The 23,097-nt window shown below is 43.3% G+C and overlaps 1 protein-coding gene across 3 annotated transcripts in view; it reads right to left on the bottom strand.

The window, feature by feature from the left end:
* Positions 1–22,622, bottom strand: part of SNX7 (sorting nexin 7) — a 69,714-nt gene extending 47,092 nt beyond the window's left edge. The window contains exon 1 of one of the 3 annotated variants that reach the window (XM_075833178.1): positions 22,206–22,622. In XM_075833178.1, the coding sequence (XP_075689293.1) occupies positions 22,206–22,349 (144 nt within the window). In that variant the 5' untranslated portion in view covers positions 22,350–22,622. Of the gene's footprint in view, positions 1–22,024 lie in introns of all 3 variants that reach the window. The other 2 variants (XM_075833176.1, XM_075833177.1) reach the window with 2 other exon arrangements.
* Positions 22,623–23,097: the final 475 nt, after the last annotated feature.

Below are 23,097 nucleotides of genomic sequence, written 5' to 3'. Positions count from 1 at the left end.
GTCGACGCAAAAATAAAAAGGTTATAGCTCTTGGAATGAGACGATGGAAAAACTTAAAAAATGGCCTTGTCATTAAGGGGTTAATGCCTTTTTGTTTATTTATATTGTATCTTAGCTGTATATTTATGTATTTGGAGTCCAAAATACTGGAATTAAATACGGGATTAAACTTAAAGGGGTTGTCCGAGATATATTTTTATTTAAAAGTTAAACACACAATACACACATTAACTATTCCCTAATATACTTACCTGTGCAATCTTGCTTCTGTTCTCCGTTCTGGCAGCTCTTTTCTGCCGATCACATGTCTTCTGACGTCACGTTTTCTTCCTCCTCCACTGTCGTGTCGTGTCCCGATCACATGGTCTCGCCCCAGCGAGACCTCGGATGGGACACGACACGTCACTGGAGATGTGTCGTTTCTGCGGGTGCCCGCCCAGCCTATGCAGCTTTTTTTCACTGTGAGCGCGCCTATGCGTGTTCACAGTGAAAAAAGTGAAGAGGGACGGCACCCGCGGACTAGAGAGGTACAGTGACCTCTGTACTTTTAGTTCTTCCCCTATCAAAGTCTACACATAGTAGGCTTTGATAGGGGATCAGACAACTCGATGCAGTACACGGGTCGCATGCAGCCCTTGAGGCTGTTATCTGCGGCCCGCGGGACACCGTTGCGCCGTAGCACCGAGCAGGCCCAAGGAGGAGCCGCACTACGCTATTATAGGCTCTGCTACGATGTCAGGAGTCCCGGAGCAGAGCGTATAATATTAAACTGTAAAAGATCTTCTGGGGTCCTGTATCTAAGCCTACATTGTTAGGCTTAGATACAGTGGCTAAAAAAAATTGTCACACATGGAGCCTGTATCTAAGCCTAACACAATGTACGCTTAGATACAGGACCCCAGATGACATTCTTTTTATTCCTGTATAAGATTTGTGTTTTGGGGCCCTGTATCTAAGCCTAACATGTATTCTTAGATACATGGCCCATGTGTGACACTGTCTGCTTGGGTAATGTATCTAAGGCTACCTTGTGGTAGGCTTAGATACATGGTCAAACAGACAGTATCACACATGAGCAGTGTATCTAAGCATCACTTTTTTTTTCTTAGTTATGTGTTTTTTACAGTTCAAGGACTACTTCAATGACACCCTTTTTTATTTTTAATAAAATCGTTAACCAGTGTTGTGTGTGTTATTTCATTACAATATTTTTTCTATGTCCTCATTTATTTTAAAATGTATTACTAGTTCATTACTGTCTAACAGCGTCCATTAGTAAGGCTTCATGCACACGAGCGTGTGTATTTTACACGCGTGAAAAACTTGCGTCAATCATGTCTGTGTGTGCGTTACGGCGGATTTACACGAACGTGCTATACGTCCGTGCAACCCGCGTGGTTTTCACGCGGGTCGCACGGACCTATGCAAGTCTACGGGGGCATGCAGACTGTCCGTGAGTTTTGCCCAGCGTAAGTCCGCTGCGTAAAACTCGCGACATGTTCTATATTTCTGCGTTTTTCGAGCATCACGCACCCATTGAAGTCAATGGGTGCGTAAAAATCACGCGCACCACACAGAAGCACTTCCGTGGGACGTGCGTGATTCGCGCAACAGCAGTAAAAAGTATGAATGTAAACAGGAAAGCACCACATGCTTTTCTGTTTACAAACATCCAAACGTAGTGTCATAATGATGGTGGCTGCGCGAAAAGCACGCAGCTGCGCACCATATGAACATGACACGGAGCTGTCAAGTGCATTTTGTGCACGCAAAACGCCACTGTATTTGCGTGCGCAAAACGCACACGCTCGTGTAAATCCGCCCTTATGCATCAGTGTGCTTTTCGATTGTCATGTGTTATTCACGCACTCACAAAGCCAGCACATTTTTTTCATCTAACAAATTGTGTAAATCACGCACCAAACACGTGTGTGCGGTGCGTGGTTTTCACGCATGCATTGACTTCAATGTGAGTGTAGGTGATTGATAACGCACCAATAGAGGACATGCAGTATGTTTCACGCAGCGGACTCTCGCTGCGTGAAAAGTCACGCATGTGTCAACGGCCCCATTGAAATAAATGGGTCGCGTGTGTTGTGCGTTTTTTCAAAGCACAGCACACGGACGTGATTCACGCTTGTGTAAATCGTGCCTAAGGCCCCATTCTCAACAGGGTGAATCTCGCCCGTGTGCTGATTGTGAAAACCACGCACAGCACACGCGACCCATTATTTTAAATTGGCCTGTTTTCATATGCGTTTCTCACGGGCGTCAATCTTACACGCAAGTGTGCATGAGGCATAAGACGGGGCTGGACGAACGCAAAAAAAGCCGCAAACAACGCCGCAAAAAACAATAAAAAAACAACGCCAAAAAGGCTACGATAAACGCGGGGAAAAACATTAAAAAAAAAACGTGAAAAAAACAGCAAACAAAGAGGCAAAGAACGCCATGAAAAACGACAGGGAAAACGCCACGAAAGACGCAACGAAAAACGCAGAAATGAAAAACCCCCCAAAAATACGCGAAAAGCGTAGAAAAAAAGGCTATGATAAACGACACGCAAAACGACGAAAAAAATATAGTGGAAAATGACGCGAAAAAAGCCGCAAACAAAGAGGCAAAGAAGGCTGCGAAAAAAAACGGGGAAAACCACACGAAAGACGCAACGAAAAACGCATAAAAAATTTCCGACAACAACGACGCAAAAAAAGAAACGATAAACGACGCGAAAAAAAGGATACGATAAACGAAACGGAAAACACATTCAAAAACATCGCAAAAAAAGACGCAAACAAACAAGCAAAAAACGCCAAGATAAAGTAAGCGAACAACGCCCCGAAAAAAATCGGCAAAGAAAAACGCAAACAGCGCACAAAAAACGCCGGGAAAAACGACGCAAAAAACAGCGTGCAGGGAGAGGTAAATCTGCCGCAATCTTCAAGACGGAATTTTGAGGCAGATATTGTTCCTGCCAAAAAACTCTGTGTGAACATAGCCTTAGTGGAGAGAGACATGAGATAGAGGAGGGCGGACAAGGGTTAGGGTATGTTCACACGAGGGCGTCCGTAACGGCTGAAATTACGGGGATGTTTCAGCCTGAAAACATCACCGTAATTTCAGCCATAACGGCATGTGCAGGCGCTTGAACGCCGCGTCCATTAGGGGCGTAATTGGCGCTGCTATTCATTGGAGTCAATGAGTAATGGCTCCAATTATGCCCAAAGAAGTGACAGGTCACTTCTTTGACGCGGGCGTCTATTTACGCGCCGTCATTTGACAGCGGCGCGTAAATACACGCCTCGTGTGAACAGACAAACGTCTGCCCATTGCTTTCAATGGGCAGATGTTTGTCAACGCTATTGAGGCGCTATTTTCGGACGTAATTCGGGGCAAAAACGCCCGAATTATGTCCGTAATTAGTGCGTGTGAACATACCCTTAGGGTAGACACGAAGAGGTGAAAAGAGAAATAAAACATAAATGTGAAAAACATAATGGGGGGGAGAACATTTGCTCATCATCCTTCAAGAATGTCAGCAAGGAGACAAGTCCAGTGAAGGAGGTCAGCGGGAGGAGCAAGGACAGCTCACATGAACTCTTGGAAGGTACGTGCACGCTCATTGCAGCCTGCAATGAGCGTGCACGTGAAAAAAGTTTCATCACAAGGAAAGATCAACAAACCAGAGCTGAACTGCATGTAAACAAACTGTGCTGAATTCAAAGAAGAAATGTGTTAAGTAGAATTTTTTTAAAAAATAATGCTTTATTTAGGTTGTCTGTATAAGGGGTAATGTATGACAGAGTTTTTGAAAAAATGTTGGGATCTCGGACAACCCCTTTAAGGACTTTACAATAAAAAGATCGTCCATATTGGAAGGCCTTGATTTTATAGATTTATATATGAATCTCCAGCTGCACAAGGTGTGAAGTAGTTGTTTTTAGTCCACAAAAATTAAGGGGGTTTTCCAATAATATAGATTTTTTTTTCTCTTTCATTAAGTATATTGTAAAGGATATGCATGTAGGCCCCTGACATCAACTGGCCGCAAGTTAAACTGGAGCTTTAAGTATTATATTAGCTGGAAGATTATAGGTTACAGGGTTGTGGCTTACAATGGAAGCGTCTCTGCCTTTTTTCATCCCGAGTACAGAACACTAAACACAAAAAAGAAGAAAAACCGCAAATCTATAGTAGTGCAATGTCACCCCCTGCTGGTGTTTTGTTAGTACAACAAGCCTCAATACACACAAACATTAGATTGCCACAGTATATGACCACCTGAATATTACTTCTTAAATATCTGGATCTAAAAGTATGGGCATTAATAAGGAGGTTTCACGTCCAGTCACAAGAAACTAAGTGAAGTCGGCACAGATTATAGGTGAAAAACCGGGGCTCAGAGGGAGATCGAAATCATCCGAAATGTGTGACCTGACCTCATTCCCCTAGAGTATTAGGTTCAGTCAATCGACTTGTTCAGCAGAAAACAAACCAAGATGCTCTTTTGGCAAAGATGTGCTAATATAGGCAATGTAGATGTGTGTATTTGGAAATCAACGGCTGCTCTAATCATTGTGACCGGATGAACGACACATATAGACAGGGGTGTAGTTAGAGGCTCATGGGCCCCAATGCAAAGGCTGTTCTTGTCCCCACCCAAACTTCTCATGGCCGACTGCCCGCAGCTTTAAGCTGCATCGCTGGGTCTCCTAAGTGACCCAACCTTGCAGCGCCTGCAGGGTCACTAAATTCTTGAAACTTCAGGGGAAATAGCCCCAATACATATACCCCCCCAAAAAATGTGTGTGCGCGTATGTATATGTGTATATAGGAGACGGCATATCTACAGCACTACGACCCTATAGCTATGGATAAAAATTAGATACAGTGGCTTAGCAGACAGTATCACACGTGATCGTATTAGATATAGGGCCCAGCTCGCTGACATTGCGGCTCCAGCGCTGGACCCAGGAAAGGTAAGTATAAGAATTGTTTTGCTTTTTTATGTGTTACTAATTATTTTTGTGTGTTTGTGTATTTTTACAAGTTCGGTTGTTGGACTACTTCAGATTTGAGGACTACTTACATAACAGAGTTTTGTTTTATTCTCAATAAAATGGATAACGAGGGTTGTGTGTGGGATTTTTACTTCAATAAAATATTTTTTCTATGTCTTTATATTTTTCTAAACTTTATTACTACCACCTTAGTAATAGCTGCTGGCTGGTTGACCACGTCCATTACTAAGGCGGGGCTTAATGCTAACACGAACATTATTAACCCGGTACACACCGCCACCAGGGGTCCTGGGAAGAGCCGGATACGATCCAGTACCCAACCATCTATATTGATGGAGGGGCACTGGTGCGCCCGCAGGCTGGTATTATTAGGCTGGCAAAGCCTAAATACAGTGGCATTTCCCACTCTGGTAATGCTAGGCTGCTGCCGCTATGTTGTATTTGGCTGGTTATAAAAGTGGGGGAACCTCACATCGTTCTTTCCAATCATTTATTTATTTTTAAGTGATGTTGGGTCCCCCCCATTCTTCATAACCAGCCAGCTACAACGCAGTAGCCTAGCATTACCAGGGTGGGAAGGACCACTGTGGTTGGCCTTCCCGAGCCTAATAACACCAGCCTGCAACCACCCCAGTACCCGAACATCGCTGCAGATGGTCGGGTACTGGATCGTACCCGACTCTTCCCGGTACCCCTGGTGGCGGTGGGTCTCAGGGTAATAATAGGGGTAAGTGTTAGCCTTTTCACCGGCTAACACTAAGCCCCGCTTTAGTAATGGACGTGGTCAGTCAGCGGCTATTACTAAAGGCGGCAGTAATAAAGTTTTAAAAAAAAATACAAAGACATAGAAAAAATAGGTTTATTGAAATAAGAAAAAAAAAAACCCACACAACATTCATTAACCATTTTATTGATAAAAAAAAAAAAACAGTCATCTAAGTGGTCCTCGAATCGAACCTGTAAAACCGAACGACCAAACATGTAAAAAAAAAAACAACAAAAAAAATAAAAACACATTAGTAAGGGCCTGTTCACATCACCTCTGCCCTTCCATTGAGGGGTTCCGTCTGAGGTTTCCGTTTGGTAACCCCTCAATGGAAAGGCAAACTGAAACCTCAGCTTCCATTTCCCTCACCATTGATCTCAATGTGGACAGAAAGGTTGCTAAAGGTTTCCGTTTGTCACCGATATGACAGGGTTCCATTGTTTTGACAGAATCAATAGCGCAGTGGACTGCACTATTTTTTTTATCAATAAAATGGTTAATGAATGATGTGTGGGTTTTTTTTTATTTCAATAAACCAATTTTTTCTACATATATAAGTGTATATATTAGTATGAAAGGGTAGATGCAAGGAACAGGGAGATTATCATAGTCCTATTAAACCTATCCAAGATTGTATCAGGTGGAAATCCTGTATAAAGGTACAGAGAAATCGAACCAACTAACGGTTGTCCAACAAAGATACATATATAATAAGCACGCATGCATGATGGCAGCTTACCCACGGTGAATAAATCGCTGTCTGGCGTCACACCCCTAATAGGATTGGAGGTGCGTTTCAGACAACCTCAGATTTCCTTTACAAATTAGACTACCATACAGCTAATAAGCTGAAGTGACTGATCATAGTTGTACACAATGGAGCAAAACTAAAGAGCAGCCAAGCATTAACCGCAACAGAAAATGAATAACAGGAGGACATTACCCATGAGTTAAGGTCTAAAAATAAATAAATATTTAAGCACTAACAGGAATTCTGCTTTAGAGGAGTGGTCTCATGAATACACCCCTTTAGAGGGGTATTCACATCTCAGACATTCATGTAATATTCAAAGGATGTGCCATAAATGTCCGATAGATTTGGGTCCTAGAGGTGGGATTCGCATCCATCTCTAGAATGGGCCCCCTAACCCCTGTCCTATCTTCTGCGCTGTCCGTTCGCTCAAACCACAGATTTTCTGGAAATAGTCGTGCCCATTTTACTACGCAGTTTCCAAAACTCTAATAGAAGTGAATGGACGTTACGAAAAAAGCGTAACACAGCGAGCTACACGGTTTCTGGAATTTGGGAGAGTAACTTGCTGAGCTATTCCCGGAACTTCCATTCACGTTCTTTCTGCGGTCCAGGCTCCTGGGCTATGCATGGAACGTGAAAACCACGGTCGTGTGCATGGGCCCATAGGAATGAATGGGGCCGCAATTCTCCCGGGGGAATTGCGGCCGCAAAAGCACATTCGTGTGCATGGGGCCTAAATTTAAAAAAATGTTCAGAATATAGTTATATCAAGACAAAGATCCCATAACCTCGACTGTAGACAAATGTTGATGTTCTTACGTCCCAAAGCTCAGATCATGAAAATGTAGTATTATAAGACGCGCACATCGCTCTCCGTTTAATTGCAGCAATTAAGTGAGACATCAAGTGTTTCAGAAGCGTTCCCATTTAATTTGTGACAAATTTCTTACCGTGATCAATTAGATTTTAAACTTAGAGATTTAATGAGACTGTAATAAGATGCAGGAACAGGAGCAGATCAGCGTTTTTGGCCTGTTCACTGATGAATGGACATGTGGGCACCAGGTAATTACCCATATCAAATTTTGTCTGGCCACGAAGACGGTTTTAGCTTCATAGACCTAGTGATCTGCAACAGAAAACATATACTGGACTCTACAAAGCCCCTTGTTACCGCTATACTGCGGTTTTAGAAATAGGAATCTAAACTAAATGTGGATTTGCTATAAATAAACACAAAGTAGAGAACTGTAAAATATTAAATCACCTCTGTGGTGACCGGTCAGTATAAAGATGAACTTGTTTCAACAAGTAGATGCTAAGAGCTCCCATAACCAAGTTTAAAGGTGACAGCTCTCCTGACATGTCTGGCTTAGTAAATACTGGAATTCCTCATGAAAAAACCCTGGAGAATCTTGTCTTTGAACTCTTCATTGCACCATTCCTTTGTTATTCCTCTTGGAAATGTATAAATAAATCTACAACTGGGTGTTGCCGTTCCTATAATAGGGCGTGTCCCTACAGTTTGACTTTGTCAAGACTGATTGGACAGTTTCAGAGTGTGTAGGCACAAACCCTACTGACAAGAGGAATGGTAACACCTAGTAGTCAATTTATTTATACTTTTCAAAGAGGAATAACAGAGGAATGGCACAATGAAGAGTTCTAAAAAAAGATTCCAACAATCGCCAGAATAGTTTTAGGACAGGGCTCTAAAATGCCTTATTGATACCGGTGTATTTTATCACTGCATTCTGTCTTTATGGAGCAGGTCCTGAATATGGTGCCAATGTAATTCTATGGAGTTAGGCTCTGTTCAATTCATGTCTGAGGCTTCCGTCGGAAGTACGGTATAGGTTGGGAGTATTTCCCGAGTAAGGCCCCATGCACATGGCCGTGCACGTAATCACAGCCCGCGACTACAGGCATGGCCTTTAGCTGGTGGCCGCAGACAGCCACTCGCATTTTGAACCCGTGCTCCCATACAAAGTATGGGAGTACGGCCCGTAAAAAGAAAAGAACGGACATGTTCCATAATTTTCAGAACATTTCTACGGCCCAGACATCTTCCCGCAAATATACAGGAAGGTGTCTGTGGTCAATAGAAGTGAATGGGTCTGTAATTACGGTCCGCAATTACGGACGATTATTGCGGTCGTGTGCATAGGGTCTAAGAGTGACCTGTAGGGAGACCGCGTGCTACCATACAGCATAGTGCACATAACTAGAGAGCATATCAAAACAAATGCAAAGTAACAATAGTGGCGTTGCCAATAGCAAGACATATTCTCAGTTAGGGCTGGGCAATTAATCGTTTTAACAGAGTCGTAGGATGGATTCTTTAGTGGCGCCATCGCGCCGTGCTGCAGGATGAAGCTCCGCCCCACCCCCTCGTCACTTCCTGGTCCGCCCCGTTCTCTGCTTCCCCATGAAACTGCTGTTCTGTACTGAACAAAATAATACAGTATGGAACAGCAGGGGAAGCAGACACTCCTAGTACATAGTCACACCGCCCTGTACATACAGCCACGCTGTAGATCGCACTCTCTTGTAAATCGCACCAAAACCCCCCCTTTATAGATCGCACCCCCCCCATGTACCCTGTAGATCGCACCACAACCCCCCCTTATAGATTGCGCCACTGTAGCTCCCTCTAAGCGTCAGTAACCTCTGGCCGGGGATTCTGCTATCTATAAGGAAGAGGGTTCGATCTACGAGGGAGGCGGGTGGTACTGTGATCTACAAGGTGGGGTACAATCTACATGGGGTGCGGCACTATGTGGGCACTGTGGCACGGTCACTACATGTGGGCACTGTCTACCCTGACAAGTGAATTACATCCTTTTTATTTTTATTTATTTTTTTACGGCCATGAAAGACAGACTGGAAATAGAAGAGACTTGAGACAATGATGCAAAATGGACATGAAAAACTGACAATTGATCAGTTTTTAATGGTCGTTTTTTTTTTTTCACGGTCGTGGGATTGTAGCCTATATGACTGATGCCAGGACTCCCGTTCACATGTATGTGATCGGGCCGCAAAACCCGGCTGACACACGGACCATTTTTCACGGTCCAATCACGGTCATGTGAATCCGGCGATGTCAGAGACCGGCTAAGGTGGTGATGGGTAGAGAGGGATGTTAGTGCACGCAGCGCATAATTGATTATAGATTCTGTTAACCTGTTCCCTGCCGGGTAACACAGAAGTTCTAATCAATCAATTCGATATACATTTTTCCAATTGTATTTCTGATAAAATAAAGTATTTACAGAGGTTAAAAGCTGTGAAGTTATGTACAATAATTATAGCAATATATGTTAAATAGTTATTTATATAAAGAAAATGTAATAATTTATCTCTTGGTCTTACTGTTAAATAAAGAGAAAAAAAAAAAAGAAAGATCGACATTCAAATCGAAAATCGCCCAAAGTGTTGAAAAAACCCTAGATTTAATTTTTGGGCAAAATCACCCAGTCCTACTCCAGGTCTAATTTTTTTCCGAGGTCCTTTGGAATATGAAGGCTGGTTGCTATAATAAACTCTTCAGCTTTTTTTTTGGCCACAAGTTTTAAGCGCTCGTTTTATCAGTCTCCCCCTTTAAAGCTACAATAGAATAGAATGTACTACTGGCGAGATAAGAAGCCTCCCTTCCTTTAATGCAGTATCAGAGTGCTTTCCAGAAAAAACGTGTCCGTGGCGGATTCAGCTTATTAGCACACATTTAGATCTCTGTAGGATTGCACCTTTAATGTCAGTCTTTTGTATTTCATTGTACCGCGCTTATGAAAAGTCCTTTCTGAAGAATTTTTGGCAATTAACTGTAAGTTGATTTATCCACTAGTCTTCATTTAACACAGAGATAACAGATTGCCTTGGAAACTGTGAGCAGAAGTACAATATGCAAAAGTCCCCTACAGTGTAAACCCTCTGTAAAAAGGAACTATTCCAGGTTCAAGCTCTGCATTATAAAAGTTTCTAAAAGGCGCTTCTTAATAGGATTTAATTTTATAATTTTTCCAAAGTAGTGCGTATTTTCATCAAGGTCAATAATCCATTTGTAATACATCAGACGATTTCTGACCAATTATTTACGAAGATGTACTTAAAAGCACATCTCTGAACAGTCCTGAAAACGCAGATGATCCCAGTATCTTTCTTCTCCTAAATCCTGCTCACTGGTCATTAAAGTCCAGACCTGCGGTGCTCTTTTCCTCATACTGGAGACCTGAGTTAGCGAGAAGCGTGCCAGCAGAGGGTACATGGAGTGAATGAGGTACTTAATCACGATTTTTATTTACAAAAAAACCCAAAACACGTTCTCTTAAAACCCCCGAAACATAGGGTGCTTTATGCTAACACAGGCGCTTTCTATGTGGCAGGAGTAGTCGCTAACTGCCTTTTGGGAGCCACAGTAGAGCACATGGTTGCCCAGACTTAGGCAGGCATAGCAGTCGGCCAAAAGTCGGTTTTCAGAAACAGTACCATTTTTGTCCATGTACCGCGTCTGGTACTGCAGCCCAACCGCATTCACTTGATGTGCTGTAATACCAGACACAACCCAGCGAAAAAAGTAGCACCGTTTCTGGGGAAAATAAACAGACCCTTTGTACTAGTCCTGGGCAATGGATGCCCCCCAGCAGTCCCACGCTAGGCGAACATAGTACCTACACAATGTACTCTTGCACTGTCACTACAGAGATCGGCACTGGAAAATCTTAATCTGGCATAAACTATCTATATGCTTGATCTCTTCTATCACGGCAGATGTGTGGCATTAGGAGACCAGGGTGTAAAGAATCTATGACTCAATAATTGAATCCCGAGACCTTGTCACGGACTTGTGGAGTCAGAAGACATATGAAATAGGCCACAGAGGCCCCTTGTGGCTTGGGAGCCACCTTGGCTATATGGGAACTAGTATAATATAGTAAAGGACCGTTTAGTCATTACATCCTGGAAACGCTATCAGTCAAAATTTGGGACTATTTGGAATTTATTTCAGACTAGTGGGACTTCTGAACCATCATGTGCCAAACTCTCATATAGCCTAGATCTATCCAAGTAAACATCAGCCCATGTTATAAAAAAAATAAAAAATAAAAAAATACGGAAAAAGCTAAAGCATTACGTTTGACTGGAGTTCTAATTTTAGTTTTACACAGTCAGGCCTCATTAAGACAGTCGGTACGCGGACGCATTTTAGCATCTGTTTTACGGCTGCATGTTCCAGCCCGACTGAGGGTTTCATGATTCGAACTAACAGCATCATAGAGATCTGTGGGCATTAGACCTGCGGTTGGGCCAGAACTTGCGGCCGTAATACGGATGCTAAAATGCAGCTGCATTACAGCCATCTGAATAAAGCCCTAATGTTTTAGATCTGATCATGAGAAACCTGGAGCTGTAATCTTAAAGGGAACGTGTCGTCAGAATTTTTGATGTAATGTATTGTAATAGAATGTGGTGTAGTGTTGGGTTGCACGATGCATCGATACTGTTTCGATGCCGTGCACCCTCAAACGGTTCAATACCGTTAATTCATGTAATGCAATACTAAGCTGTGCGGCCTCAGAGCTTAGTATTGTTATACATGACTGTTGTGAGCAGGGCTCCGGCTGTGTAATACAGTAATTGCCCCGCTCCTGACAAGTGTGTGTACGCGGACAACACGAGGTGATGCGGCCGACGCTGCACTAATGAGCGCCGGCACTGAAGACAGAGAACATGGTGGGCGCACTGAAAAAAAAACACGTTCTCTGTCTTTAGGGTCGGCCCCACTGCTCGTTAGTGCAGCGCCGGCCGCATCACCTTATGCTGACCGCGCGCACACACTTGTCAGCAGCGGGGCAACGGCTGTATTACACAGCCGCAGCCCGCCTCTAACGGCGGAGATCAGAGAAACCTGTGACACGACTGAGGAACATACCATATATGGGCAGATAGCCCAGGGTCCATTGAAAGACCTCAGGGCTGTTAAAAAATGTGGAAGAAATCCTCCAGCTCACCAATAGCAGATCTCCAGTGCAGACTGCGCCCAGATCTCCGTGACGGCGCAGGAGACAATCAGCAAGGAACGGAGGAGAAAGTGATCCAGCACCAAATAATTTAAAAGGAAACAAGGTTCCAATTTTATTTCAAGACTTCTTAAAAAATTCCAAATGCAAGGATGGTTAGCAATATTAGGGCCTGTTCACATCACCGTTCATTTCCGTTCCGGCGTTCCGTCGGAGGTTTCCGTCGGGTGAACCCCGCAACGGAAAGTGAAAGCACAGCTTCCGTTTCAGTCACCATTGATCTCAATGGTGATGGAAACATCGCTAATGGTTTCCGTTCGTCACCATTCCGTCAGGTTTCCGGTTTTCCGACAGAATCAATAGCGCTATCGATTCCATCGGACAACCAGAAACCTGACAGAATGGTGACGAACAGAAATCATTAGCGATGTTTCCATCACCATTGATATCAATGGTGACTGAAACGGAAGCTGTGGTTTCACTTTCACTTTCCGTTGCGGGGTTCACCCGACGGAAACCTCCGACGGAACCCCGTAAACGGAAAGCGAACGGTGATGTGAACATGAACAGGCCCTTAGATTGTGCCTACGCGTTTCGGACAGCGCTTGTGTCCTTATTCATGGTTAATTATGATAAGCCATGAATAAGGACACAAGCGCGCCATGAATAAGGACACAAGTCCTGTCTGAAACGCTAGGCACAATCTAGTATTGCTAACCATCCTTGCATTTTGAATTTTTTTAAGAAGTCTTGAAATAAAATTGGAACCTTGTTTCCTTTTACAGTTTTTGGCGCTGGATCACTGTTTCTCCTCCGTTCCATGCATATTTCCTGTTAGGGCATACTTCGGTATGTCCTACAACTGCCTGTGTACTATCAGTACACAGGATAACGTACTTGCGCGCGCGCGCTCGCGAAAGCGCGCGCGCGTGTGTGTGTGTGTATATATATATACATACACACACACACACACACACACACACACACACACACACACACAAACAGTACATTAAAAGGGGCATTCCAGTTACAAGTTACGAATGATGTACTCGCCCATCGCCGGCGCTCCCATAGAGAATGCATGGAGCAACAGTGCGCATGAGCGACCTGCAGCTCTGTTCAAACAAGTGGTACGGGACCCCGTACTCGAAACAGCGTGGTCCCAGCTGTCGGACACCCACCGATCAGCAAGTTACCCCTTTCCCCACAGATAGGGGGTAACTTGTTGTAACTCGAATACCCCTTTAAAGTTTAAAAGAAAGTAAAAGTAAAGTAATGTTAAAAAAAATACACTCATTTTTTACAATAAACCATAAAATAAAAGTCTCAATACATAAAATACACACATTCGATATTGTCGCTACCGTAATTACCTGCACAATTTATAGCGTTATTCATAATGTGTACAGTATAAAAAAATAAACAGTTTTTCACTTATTGTGAGGCATGAGGTGTTACAAATTTTATACCTCCATGTGCCTCTCAATAGTAATTAACCCCATTATGTACCTCACACATTAACCCAATGTTGTCCATTATGACTGAGAAACACGATGGGGCTAACTACTATTAATGTGAGGCACACCGAGGTTCAAAATTCATCACACCACGTGCCTCCCACCAGAAAACGGAAGAGCTTTTTTATTATTGTTGGCAAAGTATTGTTTTGGTATCGAGAATCGCAATACTACACAAAGTATCGGTATCGAAGTCTAAATTCTGGTATCGTGACAACTCTAATGTAATGTACGGTCTTCAATTGTATCCGAATCCTTAGGAAGCGGATACAATTAAAAGCGCTGGTGAAGCCACAGAACATTTAGTTCCCTTCCTCATAATTCGACTCTTTCTTGTAGCGCATGCGGTGCGATGACATCATCGTGGCGCCTGCCGTAGTTTTGCTGGAACAGGCCTGATCAGAAAAACCCAGGTCTGCATCAATGGAAACTTTATTGCTGAGCCCCGTCGATGCTAGTGCCTCGTAGTGTGGGATTCCTTTGTATCTGAAGGAGTCCCCGCATGAGGTATAATGTGGCATACGCACACGAGATGCAACAAAACTCTGGCGCATCTCGGGTGATCCTGTGTCACTTACAAGGCTTAGTAAACTAAGCAGTGGCAGCTCTTAGCTGTCATTGGTTAGTTTACATCACGTGGTTGCCGGTTACCGAAGTTCAATGGCCAATGAACTGAGGTAACCTGGGACCACATGATGTAAATGAACCAATGACAGCTTAGAGCTGTCACTGCTTAGTTAATGGTCACAGGAAGGCAAGTATGATTTTGGTTTTGCTTTTTTGCTTATAAACGTTAATGTTTTTTTTTAATTTTTTTTTCGAAAGGTTTGGTCGTTGGACTACATAGGATTTGAGGAGTACTTCGATGACAGCATTTTTATTTTCAATAAATTTGTTAACGAGGGTTGTGGGGGGGGGGGGGTCTTATTTCAATAAAATATTTTTTCTGTGGCTGTATTTTAAACTATATTTCTACTGCCTTAGTAACGGTGTCTGTCTGATAGACAGCGTCCATTACTAAGGCGAGGCTTAGTGTTAACTGGTACAGAGGCTAACACTAGCCCCCCTCATTATTACCCGGTACCCACTGCCACCAGGGGTGCTGGAAAGAGCCAGGCATGATCCACCCTGATAATGCCAGGCTGCGGCTGAGTTATTGTATCTGGCTGGTCATGAAAATGGGGGGGGGGGGGGGGGGTGGGGGGACACCAGGTCGTTTTCTTCAACTAATGATTTTTAAAAACAAAAAATGATGTGGGGTCCACCCCATTTTCATAGTCAGCCAGATACAATAAACTATTGTACTGTAGTTCTTGTTTTTTTGTCGCATGCTCCATCACATCCCGTATTAGAGCTTTACTCCCCTAGAGGCACTGCCTCCTCACCATTATTATTCTCTAATCTATGTATAATAGACCCATACTGTAAAAAAAAAAAAAAGTTAAGTAAAGCCCAGCAACAGACAGACCGATATACAAATAAAAGTTTATTATTAGGGTAGGTTCACACATAGCATAAACACTGCAGATTTTCGGCAACGGATTTAATTACGGAAAATCCGCAGCACACTACAATAACAGCAGAGTGGATGAGATTTCAAATAAAATTGCAAATGAGGAAAAACAAAAAAGAAAAAAAAAAACTTTACTCAATCACGGGAAAAACTTCTGAGTCATGCTGATTTATTATTCTAATCAATATGAAGAGGTCAGTACAGATCTAGTCGCGCCGGAAACACTTCTGTCTGTATCCGTTTGCTGATTTACAAGTTCAGTATAATTTGGTGTATACTATAGAGAACATATGGATGTTAGGAGTTAAGAACCAAACCATCTGTTGGTTACACCTTTCAGAACAAGGATACTTGTGCCGCCTTAATTCAGATACTTGCCACTGAAAACCCTCCTTTTCCTGTCACATCAGCAGCGCAGGCAAACTGATCTTAAGGCTCCAGTGCAAAGTGCAGAACGAGCAAAGGATAAGACTGAGACGTCACATACCGGCCCACTGACCACCAGCCGCACTAATCCTCACGAGCCACAAGACAAAGGCTGCAGCAGCTGGACACAACTTAAGACATATGAAACAGAAATCCCAGGGTGCGGAGTCCACCGCAGGCACCGAAAACAGGACCGTACATAAAAAGGAGGAAAGAAGCCGTGCAGAACTGGGGCAGGCAGGTCCTATACAAGTTCTCTGCCCCAGGACAAACAGACATTGTTGGAAACATTGTGTCTATCTATAATCACAATATTATGTTTCCTGCATCTATTTATTCTCATTTTCCAAATACAGTAAAGAAAACATTTATTTCAAAGCACTGGAAACATTATACATGAAAACAGTGAAATGTAATCCCAGGGTAAAACCATGAACATTTTCTCTGTGTAAGGACTTGTGCACACACAGCAGAATTGCTGCGTTTTTTCCGTCCAGGATTGCGAACGGAAAAAATGCAGAATACAGTAGCAGCAAAGTGGATGAGATTTAAGAAATCTCATCCACACGCTGAGTAAATATTTTGTGCAGAAATTGACCTGCGATACATAATTTTTGGACGGCGGTATGTCCATTCCTGCCGCGGAAAGTGGACATAATTGCTGCGTTTTTCAGAGTAGATGTCACCATCTCTCAGCATTGTGAAAAACACAGAAAACACGCGCCACTTTCTGCCGTAAAAAAAACGCAAGAAACTGTGCATTTTTGCCGCAGCGGAAAGTCTGAGGGTATGTTCACACGATAGCAGGCATTTACGGCTGAAATGACAGCCTGTTTTCAGAAGAAAACAGCTGCGTCGTTTCAGCCGTAAATGCTCCTCCTCGTAATATACGAGGCATCTGTGACGCTCGTATATCTTGAGCTGCTCTTCATTGAGTTCAATGAAGAACAGCTCAAATTACGTTGCAAAGAAGTGCCCTGCACTTCTTTGCCGAGGCAGTCAATTTACGCGTCGTCGTTTGACAGCTGTCAAACGACGACGCGTAAATTACAGGTCGTCTGCACAATACGTCGGCAAACCCATTCAAATGAATGGGCAGATGTTTGCCGACGTATTGCAGCCCTATTTTCAGACGTAAAACGAGGCATAATACGCCACGTTTACGTCTGAAAATAGGTCGTGTAAACCCAGTCTCATACTATCAACAGGATTTCTGCAGCAATTCCGTTGTGTGTGGCCAAGCTCTTAAAGGGAACTGGTCAGCAGCTTTATGCTGCCCTCCCTGTGTGGATCGAAAAGTAGTGACAGACCTGATGATTTCAGCGGTCTGTCAATTATGTCTGATAGTTATGTGATTTTAGAGAATTTTTAGTTTTTAACTAAAAGGAAGGAGTCTGGCGAATATATGAGCTGCCTCTCTCTCCGCCCAGCAGCTGATTGACAGCTTTCTCGCTATGTACAATAATCGGGAGAAAACGGTCAATCAGCAGCAGCTCGGTGGAGCAAGTGGGAACTCATGAATTCACAGGACTTCCTCCTCCAAGCACGATGCGAGCGATGCAACATTTTAAATTTTTCTCTAAAATGACATAACTATCAGACATGAGCGACAAGTCACTGAAATCGAGTCTGTCACTTCTATTTGATCCATGCTGAGAGGGCTGCACAAAGTTGCTGATAGGACTCCCCTGTACTTACGTATTATTGGGACATCAGAAGGGGCTCCTCAATCAGGACGCCACTTTATTAGTCAAGAACAGTATATGGGACCCTTACTTTTTAATAGATAAGCAAACCCCCTCCCCCCCACCCCAATATGTTTCTCTAAAGGCCCTTTTACACTAGGCGATTATCGGGCACACACAAGCGTTCATATAACGCTCGTTGCCGATAATTACCCTGTGTAAACAGGGCAGCGATCAGCAGATGAACGAGCAAACTCTCGATCATCTGCTGGTCGTATCGTTTTAAAAAACTGAAATATTATCGTTGTCGGCAGCACATGTCCCAGGGAGACGCGCTGCCGACATGATGATAATGTATGGGGACGAGCGATCGGAGTAACGACCACTCGTCCCCGTCCATAGCTCCGTATGACAGGAGCAAACGAGCACCGATCAACGATATCTCGTTGATCGGCGCTCGCTGCAGCGGCCAAATAACAGCAGGTGTAAAAGGCCCTTAACAATCCACCAGTAAGGGTACCCACACAAGTAGAACATTTTTTGCAGATTTTTTATTTTTTTTGTCTGGCCTTACAGGAGGAAAATTCACAGCAGAAGACTGTTGCAGGCAAGTGGATGAGATTTAACAAATTTTATTCACACGCTGCTGAACATTTTCCGAACAGAAACCATAGAATGTAAAAGGGGTGAAATCCACAGCGAATATACAGCAAATACAGATCTTGCTGTGGATTCGCTGCGGAAAATAAGCTTCGTGTGCAGCTACCCTAATCGTAAGTCATGAATTCATTAGGTTAGTCTTTTAATAAGCAATATTACGGACAGTAGACCCTCTTACCTACTGAGCCCCATTTTAACTATTCAGGTTGCACAAATGGAAGGTCTGTCGCTGGCAGAGAGATCAGATCATGAAATGCCAGGCGATCAGCTGATCTATAGGGGATATGTAGTAGTACAAAGAATATATTTAAATAATTGGACAACCACGGCCATGCGGAGTCCGTTATAGCAGGCACTGCTACTTCTAGGGGCTCTCTGTCCTAACTGAGGCCTTTATAACAGAACCCCAACATGGTCACAATTCAGTGTGGGTATTACACCCAAAACACCAGGACCCCTTGACCCTACTGAGCCAAACATATTATAAAATCCTGTTTGGTTTAGTAGAACCACAGGGGGTCTGGTTGTTCTGGTCATAATAGCGTATGTTCCGAAATCTTTGAGTTCTTATATTAGTTCCGGCTCCTTTGCAGACCTATAGTTAAAGACTACAAACAAACCCAATGTAGTCTGATCCTGCAGTCATGTGTTCCTCCTTTTCACGCTCCCTTTCCCAAGAATGAATTCGCACAAACCTTTAATTTGGAGAGGTTGAAGTGGGTTACAACATTATAAATCTAGCGCTGATAACTCCTACAGTGACTATTGGAAGAGATCTATATTCTTTATAGATGTTCACTCTTGCAGCAGTAAAACTCAATACATATCTGTATCTTTCAATAGAATAAATATGTGCACTGTGCTTTATGGTTACAAGACATGCACCTTGTGAGCAGAAATGAGTAGTGAACGTGTTAACTCTTATCTTCTCTAATAACGATTACCCATCTCTATGACTCAGAATATAGCAGTACCTGACCAATTCACATACACACCCAGCAAGTGACTAGATCACTACGTAAATAAATAAAATCTTACACAGATCAGAGATTTCCATAAATACCAGGACATTAATGGAGAACAACCATTATCACGTTTATTGCCTCCTGATCATAAGATAACCGAAAGAACAAAGTGGATGTAGAACTGTGGTTATACATATCTATCTATCTATCTATCTCTCTCATATCTATCTATCTATCTCTCATATCGAGCCATCTATCTCAGGGTAAGACGGGGTCAGGCAGCCCTGTTCTAGAGATTGGTGCTAGTCCTAGAGGTGGGATTCACGTTTATCAGACATTTCAAAGATGAGAAAACCCCTTTTAACGAGGATCGGTCACCTCTGCTGACATGTCCGTTTTAGTAAATATTTGTATTCCCATGAAATAACTCTGGAACATCTTTTCTTGTAACACTATTTTGTGTTATTCCTCTGTTATTCCTCCTAGAAATTAATGAATAAAGTAATAAGCGGGTGTTAACAGCTGGAGGTATATCCTTACAGTCTGACAATGTCTAATCAGTGCTGACAGAATGAGACTGTGTAGGGACATTTCTAGGAGGAATAGAGGAGGAACCACAAGACAGAGTTCTAAGAAAAGACGTTCCAGAATTGTTATTTTGTAGGGAACAAAAGTGATTACTAAAACAGACATGTCAGGGGAGGTGACTGGTCCTCTTCAACCTCCAATTCAACGGAACAATATTTTTTACTACTGGGATTCCGGTTGATTCTCATTTACCTTGCTGCTCACATACTTTCTAGTACACTATTTGACTGAATGAGAGGATTGTAGCTTTTGATATGGAATCTGTCCCTTTAATAAAGAGCATCTATAAGTTGTTCATAGTAATGAGATGCTACTATTTGGGGCGACATTCAAAAGCGCATGAGGTTTACTAATTATGGCACATCCTGCCAAGATCGGCCAAGAGGGATGACGTGGTTGCAACTGCAACTCCTTCTTGCGCACCAGTACTGGGACGCACCATAATCAGCATACACCGCAAGCTTTAGAATGGCATTCCAAACAATACCACGAGTATCTTACAGATGTTCTTGATAAATAAGCGACAATTACTTTAAAAGTAACTATCTGGTGGGATGATAGTCAAATCAAATATGATTTGAGGACTTAACTACAGCCAGCCCTGTCATCCGCTCTCCAATCGGATCTGAAAAACGTTGTTGTGACTTTCAGACTATGGCTTCCCTCCAGTGACAATTTCGGGGTAAGTGGTAGTCCAAGAAGTTCAAATCTTAATTGTGAATTCTATTATTTCTGTTCTATCACAGAAGCACTAAAATGTAATTCAAGCTGTGAAATCCATCACATGACGGATATCAATAGCGACCATCGACTTAAAGAGACTCTGTCACCACATTATAAGTGCCCTGTCTCCTACATAAGGAGATCGGCGCTGTAATGTAGGGGACAGCAGTGCTTTTTATTTAATAAAACGATCTGTTTTCACCACTTTATTAGCGATTTTAGATTTATGCTAATGAGTTGCTTAATACCCAAGTGGGCGTATTTTTACTTTAGACCAAGTGGGCGTTGTACAGAGGAGTGTATGACGCTGACCAATCAGTGACCAATCAGCGTCATGCACTCCTCTCCATTCATTTAATCAGCGCATAGGGATCCTTTTAGATCCTTATGTGCTGTCTTCTACTAACACATTAACGATACTGAAGTGCTTAGACAGTGAATAGACATTCCATGGGATGTCTATTCACAATCTCTGCACTTCATTACTCTGTCTGTGGTAGTTACAGAAGAGGAAGCGAGATCTCGCGGTAAATGACAGGTTACAACGAGATTACGCTTTGCTCTGCTGTAACTACCACAAAAACAGTAACGAAGTGCAGAGACTGAATAGACATCCCGTGGAATGTCTATTCACTTCAGTATTGTTAATGTGTTAGTATAAGACAGCACCTAAGGATCTAGGGAAAACAGCTCCTGATTTTCAGACATTTTTACGTCTGTTTTTTGGTGCTGTTTTTCTATAGAGAAAATGAACGGCTCAAGAAGTGACATGCACTTCTTTTTCGCGGGCGTCTTTTTACACATCGTTTTTCAAAAATTAGGCTTTTGAAAAATGCCCTGTCGGAACAGAACGCCGTATTTCCCATTGAAACCAATGGGCAGACGTTTGGAGGCGTCGTTCTTCCATTTCTTCAGGCGGTTTTCAAGCCGTAAACGCCCCGAAAGACGACTGAAAACACTACGTGTGCACACACCCTTAGACTTAAATTAGGAGGTCAGTGCAGTCTAAGTGAAAAGAGCAGGCGGGCACAGCTGGTGACAACCTTTACCAGCGTATTCCCACCCATACCATTCTGCAGCAGCTGACCAGAAGAGGAACTGCGGAGCACAGTGGCTAGGCAAGTATTATTTTGTTTGTGAATTTTTTTTATTTATTTTTTTTAGCACCTGCGATCACATATCCCACAAGCTACGCGGGCCCACAATCACTGCCCAGTCAGGGACCTGAAGAATCAGAACCTCATTTATGGTAACTTTTTCACGGTCAGCATTACATGCAGATGGGAATTACTCATCTTTATAAAGTGTCACTAGCTTTATCACCACAGTGTACAGATGTTCTCCATGATGGATCACCCACGGTCCCACCTGGTACAGGAGACGGACCTGTGGTTTAGTGCATTTATCCCGGTGACCCTCAGATAATGACATTGTCTTCTCCAGCTCATCCCTGCTGCTCCAACATCTCTACTATGATGAGGCATCCTGATCCAGGACTCCATGATCTCAGCACAGAAAACTTTCTGTAGTGCCTGAAACTTTTCTGTCCCCGCCCCGGAGCCTGTACCTTGCTGAACACCTCCAGGTCATCATCCTCGTCAAACCGCAGCGCGTCCGGAGAGAGCGGCAGGGCGGTGAGCAGAGCGCTGTGCCCGGGGGTGATGCAGCCAGGGGACGCGGATAAACACGGTGCACTTGGCTCCGGCTCCATCTCCACTGCTGGCTGGATATGCCAAAGCTGCCCGCCTCCCGTGTGACAGGTAGGCGGCGCTGCACGCTCCTCCCCGCCCCGCTCTATTGGTTTTTACAGATGTTTACTGCGCATGACCGGAAGTGCCACAGGGGAGGCTTCTCGCTGCTAAGCAACTACTATCACTTTGGGACTTTGTCCGGGTAGTAACGTGGCGGGGAAAGAATGGTGATGTGAGCGCGCAGTGATGTGTGATGTGAGCGCGCAGTGATGTGAGCGCGCAGTGATGTGTGTAGGACGAGATGTTTATACTGTATGTCTCAGTGATAGAGACATGAGCAGTGACGTACATAGAACAGAGCTGATACCATAGCACAAAGGGAGCCCCCTTGCTGGTGGTTGCTCATGACGTCACACCCCACCGTCCTAGGAGTGTTCTAGGCTCGGACGGGGCAGGTGATGGATTTACCCTCTTGCTATTTACTTCATGTTTGCTTATAGAGCTAAAATCTGCAATTAAAATGATTTCTATTATTTATTAATATTTCTCCTGGAATCTTTGCTCCTTTAACCCTTTCCCACCGCAGCCATTTTTCAGATTTTCCCTTTTGTTTTTTCCTCCCCACCTTCCAAAAGCCGTACATTTTTTATTTTTCCATTAATATTGCCGTATAAGGGCTTGTGTGTTTTTGCAGGACGAGTTGTATAATTTTCAAGGCACCATTTATTGTACCATATACCGCAGTGGGAAACTGGTCAAAAAAAGAAA

This window comes from Rhinoderma darwinii, chromosome 7 (genome assembly GCF_050947455.1).
Source record: "Rhinoderma darwinii isolate aRhiDar2 chromosome 7, aRhiDar2.hap1, whole genome shotgun sequence".
NCBI lineage: Eukaryota > Metazoa > Chordata > Amphibia > Anura > Rhinodermatidae > Rhinoderma > Rhinoderma darwinii.
Note: the sequence above shows the minus strand (reverse complement) of the source record. Positions and strands in the feature narration are given on the sequence as shown.